At 40.9% G+C, this 14,861-nt stretch overlaps 1 protein-coding gene across 1 annotated transcript; it reads right to left on the reverse strand.

The window, feature by feature from the left end:
* Nucleotides 1-11,434: 11,434 nt before the first annotated feature.
* ADIPOQ (adiponectin, C1Q and collagen domain containing) lies at nt 11,435-13,011 on the reverse strand (the record flags this gene model as incomplete). The annotated part of the gene is made up of 2 exons (XM_080696730.1): nt 12,786-13,011; nt 11,435-11,955 (listed from the first exon to the last, which is right to left on the reverse strand). The coding sequence occupies exons 1-2, from the start codon at nt 12,997-12,999 to the stop codon at nt 11,435-11,437; spliced, it is 735 nt and encodes a 244-aa protein (XP_080552856.1). The 5' UTR covers nt 13,000-13,011.
* Between the last annotated feature and the right edge of the window lie 1,850 nt (nt 13,012-14,861).

Genomic DNA, 14,861 nt, shown 5'->3' on the forward strand with positions numbered 1-14,861 from the left:
TTTTCCACTACTGGTATTTATAAGACTGCAAACGTTAAAGATGCAGGTTGTGTAAAATCCTATCCTCCAAATGTCTTAAAACCTGTAGTAAAAAAAAAGACCAATAGAAATGGAGTTTGTTCTTTGAATAGCATGGGCTTGGGCGTCAGGCAGCTCTGGGTGTGAGCCTTTGTTTTATAATTTACCAGCTGTGGCTCTGTGACAGTTGATTAGCTTCATAAAACTCCAGTTTTCTTATCTAACAACTGGGTCAATTATGTTTAATTTACAGTGTTTTAAGGATTAAACAAAATAATTTATTTTAAGCAAGTGCTTCAAAATGGTAATTTATATTATATTGCTATCTTTTCAAATTATTATGTACCTGATGTATAATAGATAGTTAATAAATAATTACCAAATGAATGCATAATCTCTGTAAAAAATTCAAAGATAAAATAGGAAGTTTTTGCCCATAAAGGACTTCCAGCCTAGGAGATTAATTGCTAATAAGGCATATATAAATAAAGATAGAATTCTAGGTTTGAATCTATAGGGGTTTAGTGACTTTGACTCTGTTACTCCACTAACAAAGAGTCTCCCTAACTAGACTTCATCCCAGTCCCTGAGCACAGTCAAACTATAATTTCTGGCCTTATGTATTTTTTATGTAAATAACTCAACCCAAGCTGGCATAAGAAAGGAAACTGTGTAAAAATCCAGGAACTGGTGTCTCAGGGGATCCATGGGTAGGAATCTCAAGAACTGGGAAAAACTGAAATAAAAAGGTGAAAAGCTCTGGGATCATGGTGGCCAGTTGGTCTCTGTCTCTCTGTCTCTGTCTGTCTCTCTCTCTTCTCTCTCTCTCTCTCTCTCTCTCTCTCTCTCTCTCTCTCTCTCTCTCTCTCTCTCTCTCTCTCTCTCTCTCTCTCTCTCTCTCTCTCTCTCTCTCTCACACACACACACACACACACATACACACACACTTTCTCTTGTAACCTGAGGCTCGGCTTCCTTTCCTTTCTTTCTAGATTGCAGGAGAGAAGGGAGCCACCTGTCTCTAGTCTCTAGTCTGCATGTTTTGCATCCATCCTAGTTCACATTCCTGCAGGAATCTGGCTGGCGCAATAGCTTAGTTTTGAGATGCTACAACAAAATACCACAGACTGGGTAATCTATAAAGAACAGGCATTAATTGGCTCCCCATTTTGGAGGCTAGGAAATTCAAGATTAACATGCCATGATATGGCAAATACATTCTTACTATGTTATCCTGTAGCAGAAGATATAATAAAGTAGAAGAGCAAAGAGACAGCAAAAAATAGTAAACTTACTCCCAGAATAACAACATTAATCCATTCATGAGGATGGAACCTTCACCCTCCATGACCCAATCATGTGTTAAAAGTTCTACCTCTTAATATTGGTATAATTAGCCAGGCATGGTGGCACACACTTTTAATCCTAGCATTTGGGAAGCTAAGACAGGAGGATTGAGGTTTGCGGACAGCCTCAGCTACTATGCAGTGAGGCCTTTGTAACTCAGTGAGACCCTGTTTCAAAATAAAGAATAAAAATAGGGCTGGGGTGTAGCTTGGAAGCAAAATGCCCCTGGGTTCCATCCCCAGTACTGAAAAAAAAAAAACCCTGGTATAATGACAAAATTTTATCATGCATTTTGGAGAAAACAAACATTCAAAGCATAGTATCCAGTTTGGTTCAAGTACCTACCTTGGTCCATTTAGTGGTGTAAATGGGATCAGATTAGAGCACAAGGCTGCTTGAGGGGTTGGGGCAGGATTGGCCCATCACAAAAGGAAAAGCCAGCAGAACATCCAGGAGGTGTCTACTACATTTGAAGCCTCAAACTGGCCCTTAACCTAGTCATAGCCTTATCTCTGAGCTACAGATAGAACCTTAATTCTAGCCCAAAAAATATTATTAACATTATTATTTTAGCTCTTCTCATCACTGTTACCAAAATACCTGACAAGAACAATGTAGAGGAGGAAATATTAATTTGGGCTCAGTTTCAGCAGTTCAATCCATAGTCAGACTACTCCAAGGCAGAAACTTAGTGGTAAAGGCATGGTGGCAGGATGCTGCTCTCACATGGACTTCTCTCACAGAGGATTTCTCCTCTGCAAAAAAATAAAAATAAAAATAAAATGCATTTTTTTAATTTATTTATTTTTGTGGTACTGGATATTGAACCCAGGGGCATTCTACCACTGAGCTACATCCCCAGACCCATTTTTTTATTCTTTATTTTGAAACAGGGTCTCATTAAGTTGCAGAGAGCCTCACTAAGTAGCTGAGGCTGGACACAAACCTGCAATCCTCCTATCTCAGCTTCCCAAGTACTGGAATTACAAGCATGTGCCACCACACCCAGCTAAAAAAAATGCATTTTTTGCATAGTAAATTTTGTTCAAAATCATGCTTCCATGCTGTAAAACACCTCAATGAAAAATTTCCTCATTTAAAAATTTTAAAATCCTGGATATTTCTAAACATTCCTAAGTGAAACACTATATGAATACAATTTCTAAATTTGGATATAAATATTTTACTGTTATTTCTGTGGATGGAGTTACATGTTAGAATCTGGCACATTATCTGACATATTCTCATCAATCCCTCAAGACATAGAAAAAAAGAGTGGCTATGATCACGGTCAAGATCTTACTTAACTCCAGCCTTAATTGGTCACAGAATCTGAGTACTGTTCACATTTTCTCTTCAACAATGGTCTATCTCAAGATTGGATTCATTTTCTCTGACTTTCATCAAGTTCAAGATATATGCCATCTTGAGGGCTCCTGCCATTCCTCATTCCCTCCTCTTTTTCCTTGTTCAAAAGTATCATGGATCTGTATGTAGTGGCATAATATGCCTGTAATCTCAGTACTTGGGAGGCTGAGACAGGAGGATCAAAGATATAAGAACAACCTCAGCAAGTAGTGAGATTCTCAACAACCGAATGAGACCCTGTTCAAAAAAAATTTTTAAAGGGTTTGGGGGTATAGCTTGGAAGTAGAATAACCCTGGCTTCAATCTCCAGTAACACACACACACACACACACACACACACACACACAGTATCATGGAATGTTAGATGTCCATTGCTAACCAAGATTATAACTTTGCTACTGTTTATAACATGGTACTGAGAAGACATTAAAAAAAATCACTAAGGATCCTGAAAAATATACAATAGCAAGAAGATTGAAGACTAAAGTTTAAACAACAACAAATACTTGAATAATAACCTATACCCTAGATGAGTTTTGTAGGGTGTTTTTATCTTCCATATCTCCTGGATTTAACCCAAAGACCAGCTAAGTTCTGGAATTGTGTAGTAGGTGCTGTCAGAGAAACTCCAGGAGAAATCACCTCTTGCAAACAGCCAGGGAAAAGTAAGCCGTACATGACAAGAAAAAAAAAAAATTAAGAGAAACACCTGGTTTTCTTAATGTGCTTTCCTCTGTTTTTTCCCTCCTAGCCTTGTCCTGAGACCAGCCCCGGCCACCAGGTGGCATTGCCATAGCAACAGCGTCTACCTGGGCATCTGACACTCGCAGAGAAAATCTGTCTCTGGCCAGAAATATCAGTGAAAGGGGTCATGGCGTTCAAAGAAAAAGAGGTAATCTCTGTTACTTCTTTTTCCTTCTTTTCTCTCATGGCTTTTAATGCCAAGACATCCCTAGTCACACAGAATCACAAAACAAGTGCTGGAAACTAAAACTCTAAAAGGACCCTAGCTTCCTGGCCAGAAGAACCAGGAAAGGGAGGTTCAAAGGAGACTGGAGAATACAGGGAAATGCCAGAGAAGAGAGAACTGAAAATGGTATCTATTAATTTTTAGTAGATCCTACATTAAGTCCCAGACTCAATATGCAGAACAGACCCAAGGAAGCATGTCAGAGCCTGAAAAAACTGAACTACCAAATTCCATACTAAAATCTGAGCTGTACATGAGGCATATAGACCCAAGCAGCAGAGGCTGAAAAGGTGAACTGACATTGTTATTCCCACCCACGTGAGGTGAGGCACAATTTGTTTCCTGTACCTATGCCAGTTAGTTGTCTGGCAACACAAACATCAACATTCACTAGAGTATTTTAAGAGAACTTGTAATCTCATACCATAATATACAAAATATTTTGAATACAACCCAAAATTACTTGACACTCAAAGTACAGGAAAATCTCACCCAATACTCTGGAGAAAAGAGAATAAAAAAGACCTATTTTATATTTTATTTGGAAACAGGGTCTCATCAGTTGCTGAGAGCCTCACTAAGTAGCTGAGGCTGGCTTCAAACCTATACAACCCTTCTGTCTCAGCCTCCCAAGCACAGGGATTACAAGCGTGTGCCACCACGCCCAACAGAATCAAAGATTCTAACTCTGATATAGGCCCCAAGTAGTAGTTCCCAGAACTAGTCTTTAAAAAACCTACTATAGTTAAGAGGTAAAGATGAATGGTCTTGAAATAAATGAAAAAATCAAAGTTCTCAGCAGAAGAGAATACACACAAATTAACTGAAAAATACAATATCTAAAATTAACTGGACTTCCGGGAAGATGGCGACCGAGAAAAGCGGGGCTTAAGAGCCCCGCTAACAACAAATCTCCATTACCACAAAATCAGCGCCTTTCATAGCCAGAAAACACCATCACCAGTGAAACAAAAAATCACCAGGCTCCAGAGAGAAAGCGGACTGAGAACAGAGCCACAGAGGAGATACACTGGCCTCGCGCCCGAGGACGCTGCAGACGCGGCAGCAGCGCCATACTGCCGGAGGCACCGGTGAATTCACGGGACGGCTACAGCAAGCCGAGGTGAGCCACTGCGGAACAGCTAGGCAGGATTTCTCCGCGCAGAGAGCATCTAAAGCTCCCAGTGGCCGAGCTCAGCACATGCTGCAGGGATTCAGAGTAGAAATCAAAATCAAGAAGAAAAACGCCAGCCCCATAGCCGAGGGCGTAGCAGCGGCGCCATATTGCCACCGGCGGCAGCAGCAGCGAATTCAGCGAGGCCAGTACAGCTACATCTGCGTACTCAAGAACAGTGAGTCAAATTGCGGGCCACAGAGGAGAAATCCCAGTACTGTACTCCCTGGGACTTGACCCAGTGGGGGAGGGGCGGTGGCAGAGATATCACACCATAGGAGAACGTGCAACCTGGCACCCCCCACAGTCTAAAGCAGCCTCTATCGACTCTCTGGGTCGGAGACTCTGTGATAAAACCCAGTAAAGGAGTAGTGGGGTCTGAGATACTACTGACTCGAGATCCAGAGCACCTTAAGTGAAATCATAGTGACCCAAGGGAAGAACCCAGAGAAGGCACAAACTTCTGAAATCATGGGAAAGAGGAATAATACTGGAGCAATTAATGCCCACAACCCCACAACATCAGAACCGAATAAAACAGAAAATCAGAGATTTCTAGAAGATCAAATCAGGAAAATAACTGTAGAAATAATAGAGGTGCTTCGAAAAGAACTCAGAGAGAGCCAAAAAGAGATAAAGGATGCAATTAATGAAGTAAAGGCCTCAATTCAAAGCACAAACAACCGATTAGAACACATGGAGAACAGAATCTCGCTCTTAGAAGATGAGCAATCCAAAAATGAACTCATAGTTTCTAATCTCGAAAAAAATATCCGACAGCAGGAATCTGATATTGAAGAAATATGGGCCCATTTTAAGAGAGCTAACCTAAGAATAATTGGAATAGAGGAGGGAAAAGAAAGTGAAACCAAAGGGATTAATAATCTCTTCAAAGAAGTAATAGCAGAAATTTTTCCAAACATAGAGCAAGAGGTTGATACAAAGGTCCAGGAAACTTATAGAACTCCCTTTAGACAGGATCGGAGAAGAGGATCCCCACGCCACATAATTGTCAAAATGACCAATGTAGAAGCCAAGCAGAGAATCTTAAAGGCAACAAAAACAAAGGGCCAAGTGACATTCAGAGGCAAACCAATTAGAATCACTCCAGACTTCCCAAACCAAGTCATGAGAGCCAGAAGGGCTTGGAGTAACATATTCCAAACTCTGAAAGAAAACAACTTCCAGCCAAAAATTTCCTACCCAGCAAAACTTTCTATTAAATTAGATGGAGAAATAAGAAGCTTCCATGACAGACAGAAACTGAAGGAATTTATGTCTTCAAAACCAGCACTAGAGAAAATACTCAAAGAGATTAACTACAAAGAAGAAATAGGTAACACACACCAGAACCAGAGAAACAAGAGTTTCCATCCAACAGACAATTAAGATTGGTTATCTGTGGAGATTCATTATTTATGTTAGTCTTTACCTATCTCTAAATGGTATTGTTTGCCTTTATTGTTCTTAATTTTTAGGATTTCTAGTTGGAATATTAATATACCTTCAGATATAGCAATTGGAAATATTTTATCCCATTCTATTAGTAACTTTTAATTCTGTTTACATTGTCTTTGGATATACAATTTTTTTTTATTTTTTAGGGAGTCTGTATACTCCTCTGTTGCCTGTGCCATTGAAATCATAACCAAGAAATCACTGCCAATTTCAATGTTGTGAGGTTTTATGACCCAGATTTTCTCCTAAAAGTTTATAGTCTTAAGATTTATATTTAGGTCTATTATCTATTTTGAGTTAATATTTGTATATGAGATTAGGTAAGGGTCTAATTTTATTCTTTTCCATGTAATTATTATTTTTTAACAATATTTAGTTAAAAGATTATCATTTTTACCACCAAATGTTCGTGGAAACCTTGTCAAAAATAACTTGACAATATAGGGAAGAATTTAGCTCTAGGCTTTTATTTAACTCCAATGGTTTATATATCTGCCTTTAGAATAGTACTACACTGTTTCAATTATTGTAGCTTTATATGGTTTGAAATCAGAAAATATATATCTTCTAGCTTTGTTCTTTTTCAAGATCGTTGTGGGTACCTAGACTCCATATTCCATATTAGGATAGATTTTTTTCTGAAAAATATATATATAAATATATGATAGTTTCACCTAAAAAATAGAAAAAAAAATATTCTCTGGTAAGAAAGAAAGCAAAAAGAAATATTGAAATGTTATCTTTAAGTCATCAAAAGCTTGGTATCAGACAAATGAAACTGTTATGTGAGATTATCATTTTTAATTTTAGATAAATTGCCATAATACTAGATGTCAACTACTAAGCCAAGCATGGGAGGGAGGGATAGGGAGAGAATGGGGTGGGGATTGGGTGGGGGCTGACTGGGAAAAGTGTGCATGTATGTCTACAAAAGTATGTATCCTACTATGATGTATGAATACAGTGCACCAATAAAAAATAAATAAAAAATAAATAAAAAGAAAAAAAAGATAGAGAACAATTCTAAAAAAAAATTAAATTAAATTAAATTAAATTAAATTAACTGTTCACTAGATGTGCTCATAGCAAAATACAGATGACAGAAAAAAGAGTCTGAACTTGAAGATAAATCATAGAAATTATGTAATAAAAAGAAATTATGAAAAAAGTAATACAGTCTTGTAGACCTTTTCACCTAACAGTCATGTCATTCGAATTCCATAAAAGAAATAGATTGACTCAGGAAATAGATTTGAAAAAATAATGGCAGAAAACATTTCAAATTTTTCAGAAAGACATTTATTTATATATTCAAGAAATTCATTAGGTGTGGTGATATGTACCTATAATCCCAGTGCTTGGGAAACTGAGACAGGAGGATTACAGGTTAGAGGCCAGCCTCAACAAAGTAGTGAGATCCTCAGAAACTTAGCGAGATCTTATTTCTTTTTTTAAAGATGCTTTTGTTGGTGCATTATATTAGTGAGACCTTATTAAAAAATTAAAAAATTAAAAATAAAAGGGGCTCAGGATGTATGTAGTTCAGAGAAAGAATGCTCCTGGGTTCAATCCCCAGTATCCTCACCTCCCCCAAAAAAAGAAAGGAAGAGTTGAGTGCCAGTATTAATTTTAGACAAAGCGACTTCGGAACTGGGAAAGTTACCAGAGACAAGGAAGTAGTGATAATAGGGTTAAGTGACAATAGGGTGTGTAGTGATAAGAGGGTAAAGTTGCCAAGAAGACACAGTGCCAAACACTTATGTACTTAACAATAGAGCTCCAAAACACATAAAGCAAAAGCTGTCAGAGTGGGAGAAAAGTGGGAAAATCCAAATCAAACTTAAAGACTTCATAGGGCCATTTAACTACAAAATTATAGCCACAGTTTCTCTCAGGCAGTATTATGTAGATTGGTTCTCTCTACTTCTGGTTCCACAAGGAATAGCCCCGTCTCCAGCTTAGGGTGAGCATAGCACCACATCTCGTACTGTTAGGATTCTACCTGAACCAGATAGACTGGCTGGGACCGTGAGCATGGCCAGACATTAGCTACTTGTTGAAATTTAAGAAAGTCAGTAGTGATATCCAGTAATACCTCTCTGAGAAACAAGAAAGTTTAAATAAACATTCAGAGTTTATTGTGGACAAGTGTTAATTTGCATTTATTATCTATTCTCTCATTTCTGGTAACAATGTCCAGATTTGGGGAAAATATCTATAAATACCCCTATCTTGAACCACAATTAATGTTAAGTTAGTAATTATATTATATGTGTCTGTCTCCAGGGACTGGTCAGAGATGGGCACACAAACCAGGCAGAGTCAATGAGATACAGAGTCCCCTCTCTTCTCTTTCTGAAACACCAGAAAAGACATCCATTTGGCTGGATGGTTGGTGTGACATTACAAGAGCTGAGCAGCCTTTTTGACATCGTGAGGCAGAGCCTAAAACTATGGTGTGTAAAGACAGAGTTAAATCTAGGCTATAGAAGCTTCGAAGAATGAAAGGACAGTCAGAAAAAGCACTTGACTGCTTTAAGCCCCTGGTTCAAGCCTTGCATAGACACAGGACAACCCTGGTTATTTGATTGGTTGTCCTCCTCCTCCTCTTCCTCCTCCTCCTCCTCTTAGTCTTCCTCCTCTTCTTCCTCCTCTTCCTCATCCTCTTCCTCCTCTTCTTCCTCCTACTTCTGGCTCATATTAGTTTGGGTTGTTTTTCTTCATTCACAATATAAAGTACTAACTAATAAAAAGCTCATCCCCCGTTAAATCCCATGCCTTCCCTCAGAAATAAAAACAAAAGTCATGTGCAGAAAGTGCTTTTATTTTTACTGCTGAATAGTATCTTCTTTCTTTTTTTTCTTTCTTTTTTTTTTTTTTTTTTTTTCGGTACGGGGAATGGAGCCCAGAGGCATTCTACCTCCGAGTTACACTCCCAGCTCTATTTTTTATTCTTTATTTTGAAACAGGGTCTCAGTGAATTCCAAATGGCCTCACTAAGTAGTAGCTGAGGCTATCCTCAAACCACAATCCTCCCGTCTCAGCCTCCCAAATGCTAGGATTACAAGCATGCACCACCACTCCTGGCTCTGAATAGTATTTTCTTATAGAAAATAATAATAGGGAAGTACTTTAAAAGACTTTATATGTAGAATTAAGAATTTATTAATGAACCATATTACACATATAAAAGGGACTAATCCAGAACTTCAAACTGTATGCAAGTATGGGTTTTCCATTCCTATATTATACAAATAGTATAATTCTACTTTTCTTAAAATCTTTGAAGAGCTTCATTCTAGCAGCTAACTCCTAATGGAATATTTATTGCCATCAACCACCTGTAATTCTTCAAAACAATAAAAATTCAGGAGGCTCAAATCTTCCCTGACTTTGTTGGTCCCAAAGAATGACTTCCAAATTCCTCCATGAATGTTGCGTTCAGGCTGAAGCTGTGTGTGTGTGTGTGTGTGTGTGTGTGTAGTATAAGGGATTGAACCCAGGGGCATCCTACCATCAGGCTCCGCCCCTAACCCTTTTTATTTTTAAACAGAGACTCTCTAGGTTGCTATGAGTCTCACTAAGTTGCTAAGTTGCTGAGGCTGACCTGGAACCTGCAAACTTTCTCTCTCAGCCTCCCAAGTATTAGGTTTACAGGCATGCACTACCATGCCCTGCTTTAAGCTACCTTTTTAAGGAAAAATTCTTTAAGTGTTCTGAAAAGCACAATTATCCCTAATCTCATGGGAAAGATTCAAGCTGTCCATTTGAACTTAACATGAATAGGGTGCTTAAAACTAGGGAGATAGCTGGGCATGATGATTCACACCTATAATTGAGATAGGAGGTCAGAAGATTTGAGACCAGCCTCAACAATTTAGCAAGACTCTTAGCAACCTATCAAGACCCCATTTTGAAACAAAAAGTAAAAAGGACTGGGGTTGTACATCAGAGGTAGAGTGCCCCGGGGTTCATTCCCTAGTACCACAAAATATACATAAATTAAAAAACAAAACCAGGGAGTTCCTAAAATGAAAATGTTTTTATGGATAAGGACTGGGTTATGTAGAGAAATTGAAATAAAAGTAATTCTGAGTTGAAACGAGATAGAGAGAAGAATCTTCATGAGGCTTTTATCAAAGATCTGCAAGGGATTCGGGGGTAAATAAAACACAGTCCTTACTAGGAAATTGCCCTGGTCTGAAAGAAGATGTCTCCCATACCCAGGATGCTCATTGATGGCATAACACAGAGGAGCACTGGAAATACAACGTGTAAAGAAGGTTTGCAGGAAACAGATGTCACATCAGAGAAGTTTCTGCCCAGAAATCCTTGAGGAATGGGGAAGAATTCAACATTCAGAGATGGAAGTGGTTTGCCCAGCCAAAGGGAAGAGCATGAGGAGAGACACAGAGAAGAGCAAGTACAGAGCATCTCAGGGCCATGGTGTAGTCCAGTCAGGATGAGACCTAGTCACACAAACACCTTCTCTCGGGGAGTTCTGCTGGGGAGACTTCCTGACTTGATGGAACCAATTCAGAGGTCTTTGGGTGAAGTGGGCAACAGGCCCCTAAGAGACCATAGGCTTCTGAAAGGGTCACAGCTCAAAAGAGTCCATGGCTCTGAGTGTGAAGAAAGAGTCCATGGCTCTGGGTTTGATTTTTAACTCTGCCACTTAATACCCATGTCACCTTAGACATTCATTTAACTTCTTCAACCTCAGGACCCAACTGTAAAAAGAAAAAGAATAACATCTTTCCTATATATTTAACAGGATTATCATGACTATCAGGAGAGAAGGTGGGCACAAAATAGCAACTACTTCTAGTAGTCATTATAGTGTTGTGTATGTGACGTTTCCTCCCTTACATGGCCAAGGACCATGTCTACTCCCAGACTAGGAATATAATATATTATTTTTATAAAAAGGCATATGAATGAGTGAATGAATATACAAATGAATGAGTAAAAGAATAATGTTCAGAACCTTCAAACTAGACATTGAAGTTGACCTTTTCACTGTGTCAAAAACACAGTGACTTGTTGACTGTTCTTCGATTGGGTTGTTTGGTCCAGTCGAGGCCCTGAGCAGGTTGTGATCAGTTGGTGTCATGGTAAAGAAGGAAGCCTGTGAAGGTCGAGTCATTGACATTATCTGCATAGACTCCATTATGGTCTCCATCTCCATACACCTGGAGCCAGACCTGGTCACCCACCTCCAAATGGAGGAGCACAGAGCCAGAGGCCTGGTCCACATTATTCTCCTGGAACTGGTCATAGGTGAAGAGAACAGCCTTGTCCTTCTTGTAGAGGCTGACCTTCACATCCTTCGTATAGACTGTGATGTGATAGGAGAAGTAGTACAGCCCAGGGATGTTGCAGTGGAACTTGCCGGTGCTGCCATCATAGTGGTTTTGCTGATTGTAGAAGATCTTGGTAAAGCGAATGGGAACATTGGGGACAGTAACTCGGTTCTCCAGCCCCACACTGAATGCTGAGCGGTATACATAAGCACCTTCTCCAGGCTCTCCTTTTCTGCCTGGGATTCCTGGAAAGCCTCGGGGACCTTCGATCCCAGTCACTCCACTTTCACCAGTGTCGCCCTTAGGACCAACAAGACCTAGAGAATGAGGAAGACTCCAGTGACCATAGGGAATAGGGCTCCTGACAAGGTTTTTTTCAACTAAAGCCACTCTCCCTGGAACTTCCACCCACAGCCTGCTTGACAGAGCAAGGAGACATATCACCTTCTCGCTTACACATTCCCCACAACCCAGCAGGTTCCCATAAACTCACCTCCAACCTCAGCTCCTGTAAGTCTCATCATAGACCCTCCACCATGCCAGCCCTTCATGCACTGGCTCAACCAACTACAGTTTTTCCCTCCATTTCCTCTGACTATGATGCCCCCATTCTGCCCACACATCTTTCGAGGCCTGGCTCAAGCCCTGCTTCATCATTAATCCAGCTCTGCACTGATTACATTTTCTCTGTCTTTCTCACTTTAGACATGTGTTCATATTCATTTTGACACATCTGGAGTAGACTTTCTTATAGTAACTACTAACAGGATCATGTACATGACACTAATCTTCTTAACTAAACCAAGAGTTCTCCATAAGTTACAGGGTAGGGGGTAAATGTGATTAAATGCCACTAGGTAAAACATGAATTAAGGAGAAAAAAAAAGAACAGGAAAATGAACATACTGGGAACAGAGGTAAAGGTGGGGAGGTAGATGGAGGGGAGTCAAAGGGTATTTGGGTAGAGAGGTGCCACCTAGTCTCTCTCCTGAAAGACCAGCCCTGAGTCCACTCCAGGCTGCTTAAGGGTCATATAAAAAAGTATTCCATCTCCCCTCTTAATAATTAATCCCCTCATATAACCCTGGGAGCCCTCCTCTACCTAGGAGAGGTCTGTGATAAAGGAAACCAGAAATTTTGTTCTTACCTGCATCTCCTTTCTCACCCTTCTCGCCAGGGGTGCCATCTCTGCCATCACGGCCTGGGATCCCATTGTGGCCAGGATGCCCTGGGATGCCTGCCATCCAACCTGCACAGGCTCCTTTGGGTATGGGAACCAGGCCGCCTGGTTTTTCAATAGTAGTATCCTGGGCATGACTGGGCAGGAATAATAGAAGTAGAACTGCTCGCAGCAACAGCATCCTGAGCCCTGAAATCCACATGTGCATTGTCAGCATGGGAGAGATGGACCCCACATGGTACACCCCATCAGTAACTCTGCAGGACTCCAGCCATCTCAGCAGGCTCCACTCCAAGAACCTCTCTCTCAATACTCAACTCTTCCAGTGAGAACTTTCTGACTATTTCAGCCTACCTAGACCTCTTTCTGCCCTAAATTTGCAATGCTAAGCTTTATTCCTTGTATGTAGGCTTCTTCCCTCAGCAGGCATGTGAGTTCAGTGACGGCAGCATGGGCCTCCCTTAATCCTCCCAGACCTGAGCACAGGGCCAGGCACAGAAAAGCTCCAAAAGTCAGCTTTGCACAAATCCATCAATGAGTTTTCTAGGAATGATGACTCAGATGGATCTATTCAACTCTAACCAGCTTCTCTCTCCCTGGCTCTTTTCCTTTCTCTTTCCCCACGTTTCTCTCATTTTCTCAGACTGTTCCTCCTTCTTTCCCTCCCCCCATTCTCTTTCTTCTTTTTCCCTTCTTCTGGGTCTCATGTTTGACCACTTGGTACATGTGTATACACCACACACACACACACACACACACACACACACACACACACACAGCCTCACCTTGAATAAACACAACCAGAGATGTTGGGACAGTTTTTATCTGAGCTAGGATTTGGTAAATATTTTATTTCCTTTTGTCTTCCTGTAGTTTGATATATTTACATTTTCACCCTTTAATCCATCTCTGGTTTTGTTTGTTTGAATATAAGCTATCATCTCAGGTACTCAAATGATTTTTCCCATTTGAAGATTACGTGTTTAAACTGGGCATGGGATAGATTAGGAAGATGGCGGCCCTTAGGGTCACAGTGGCGGTCGCAAGCCGCCAAACAGGACAAGCATTTCTCGGGGAAGCCCTGGACACCAAATCATGGTTTAGTATCGGATTGGGACAATTTAAGGAGACACTTCCAGCTGTGACTTCATATCTAGAATACAGGAGAGAGAGTGGATAATGGCAGAATTAGAAGCAAGAGGACAAGGAGGCACCAGCCACACAAGAAAAGTGATTTTTTGAAGAACACCTCAGAAGGGATTTGAGAAAAGATCACTTCAGCCACACATGCTGGGTGCTCTTAACAACACACATTGTAAGATAAATGAGCCAGGTATGGTGGAGGGAGCTGTGCAGTGCTGGGCTGGAAGCTGAGCCACGCATGCCGGGAACTCAGCATACCTGGCCATCCTACTCCTCTGTGTTGCGCCGGGGGCCACGGTGCACCCAGAACAGCAAACCCTGCTCTACACGGTGAGGCTGTGGCCTCCGCTCTTAGAAGGGAGATAAAATTCATTGCTGCTGAGGGCTCGATCTCACATCCTCTTCAAAACACACATACTGTCTTCTCTTATTATAAAAAAAAAAAAAATACTGGAGAGGGGCCAAGATGGTGGCAGCAGCAGCCAGTACTCAGGAGATGCAGACAAGCTCTATCCAATTCACTTGGAACTTAAAAAAAAAAAAAATACCTGCGAAGGGTGACTGCACCTGCTGCACATGCTTAAGAATTGTGGACATTATATCATGTAAGGAAGGAGTTCAACAGAGGACCAGGAGGAAGGTGGCACTGATGGAATGGTGGCGGGGCAGCGCAGAGGTGCAGGCGCTGGCCCCAGCTGGGCAGCACAGAGGCACGGGCTCTGGCACCAGTGGGGAAGCGCAGAGGTGTGGGTGCTGGCACCGGTGGGGCAGCGCAGAGGTGTGGGCGCTGGTGACAGAGGTGGAGGTTATTATTTTGGAGAGGCAGAGACCTGATTCAACCTACCTTGATCTTCTGAAGAAATTGCCCCAAAGGTAGAAATTGGAGGAGCAGACAGAGCC

Source organism: Muscardinus avellanarius, assembly GCF_963383645.1.
Source record: "Muscardinus avellanarius genome assembly, chromosome: 5".
Lineage (NCBI taxonomy): Eukaryota > Metazoa > Chordata > Mammalia > Rodentia > Gliridae > Muscardinus > Muscardinus avellanarius.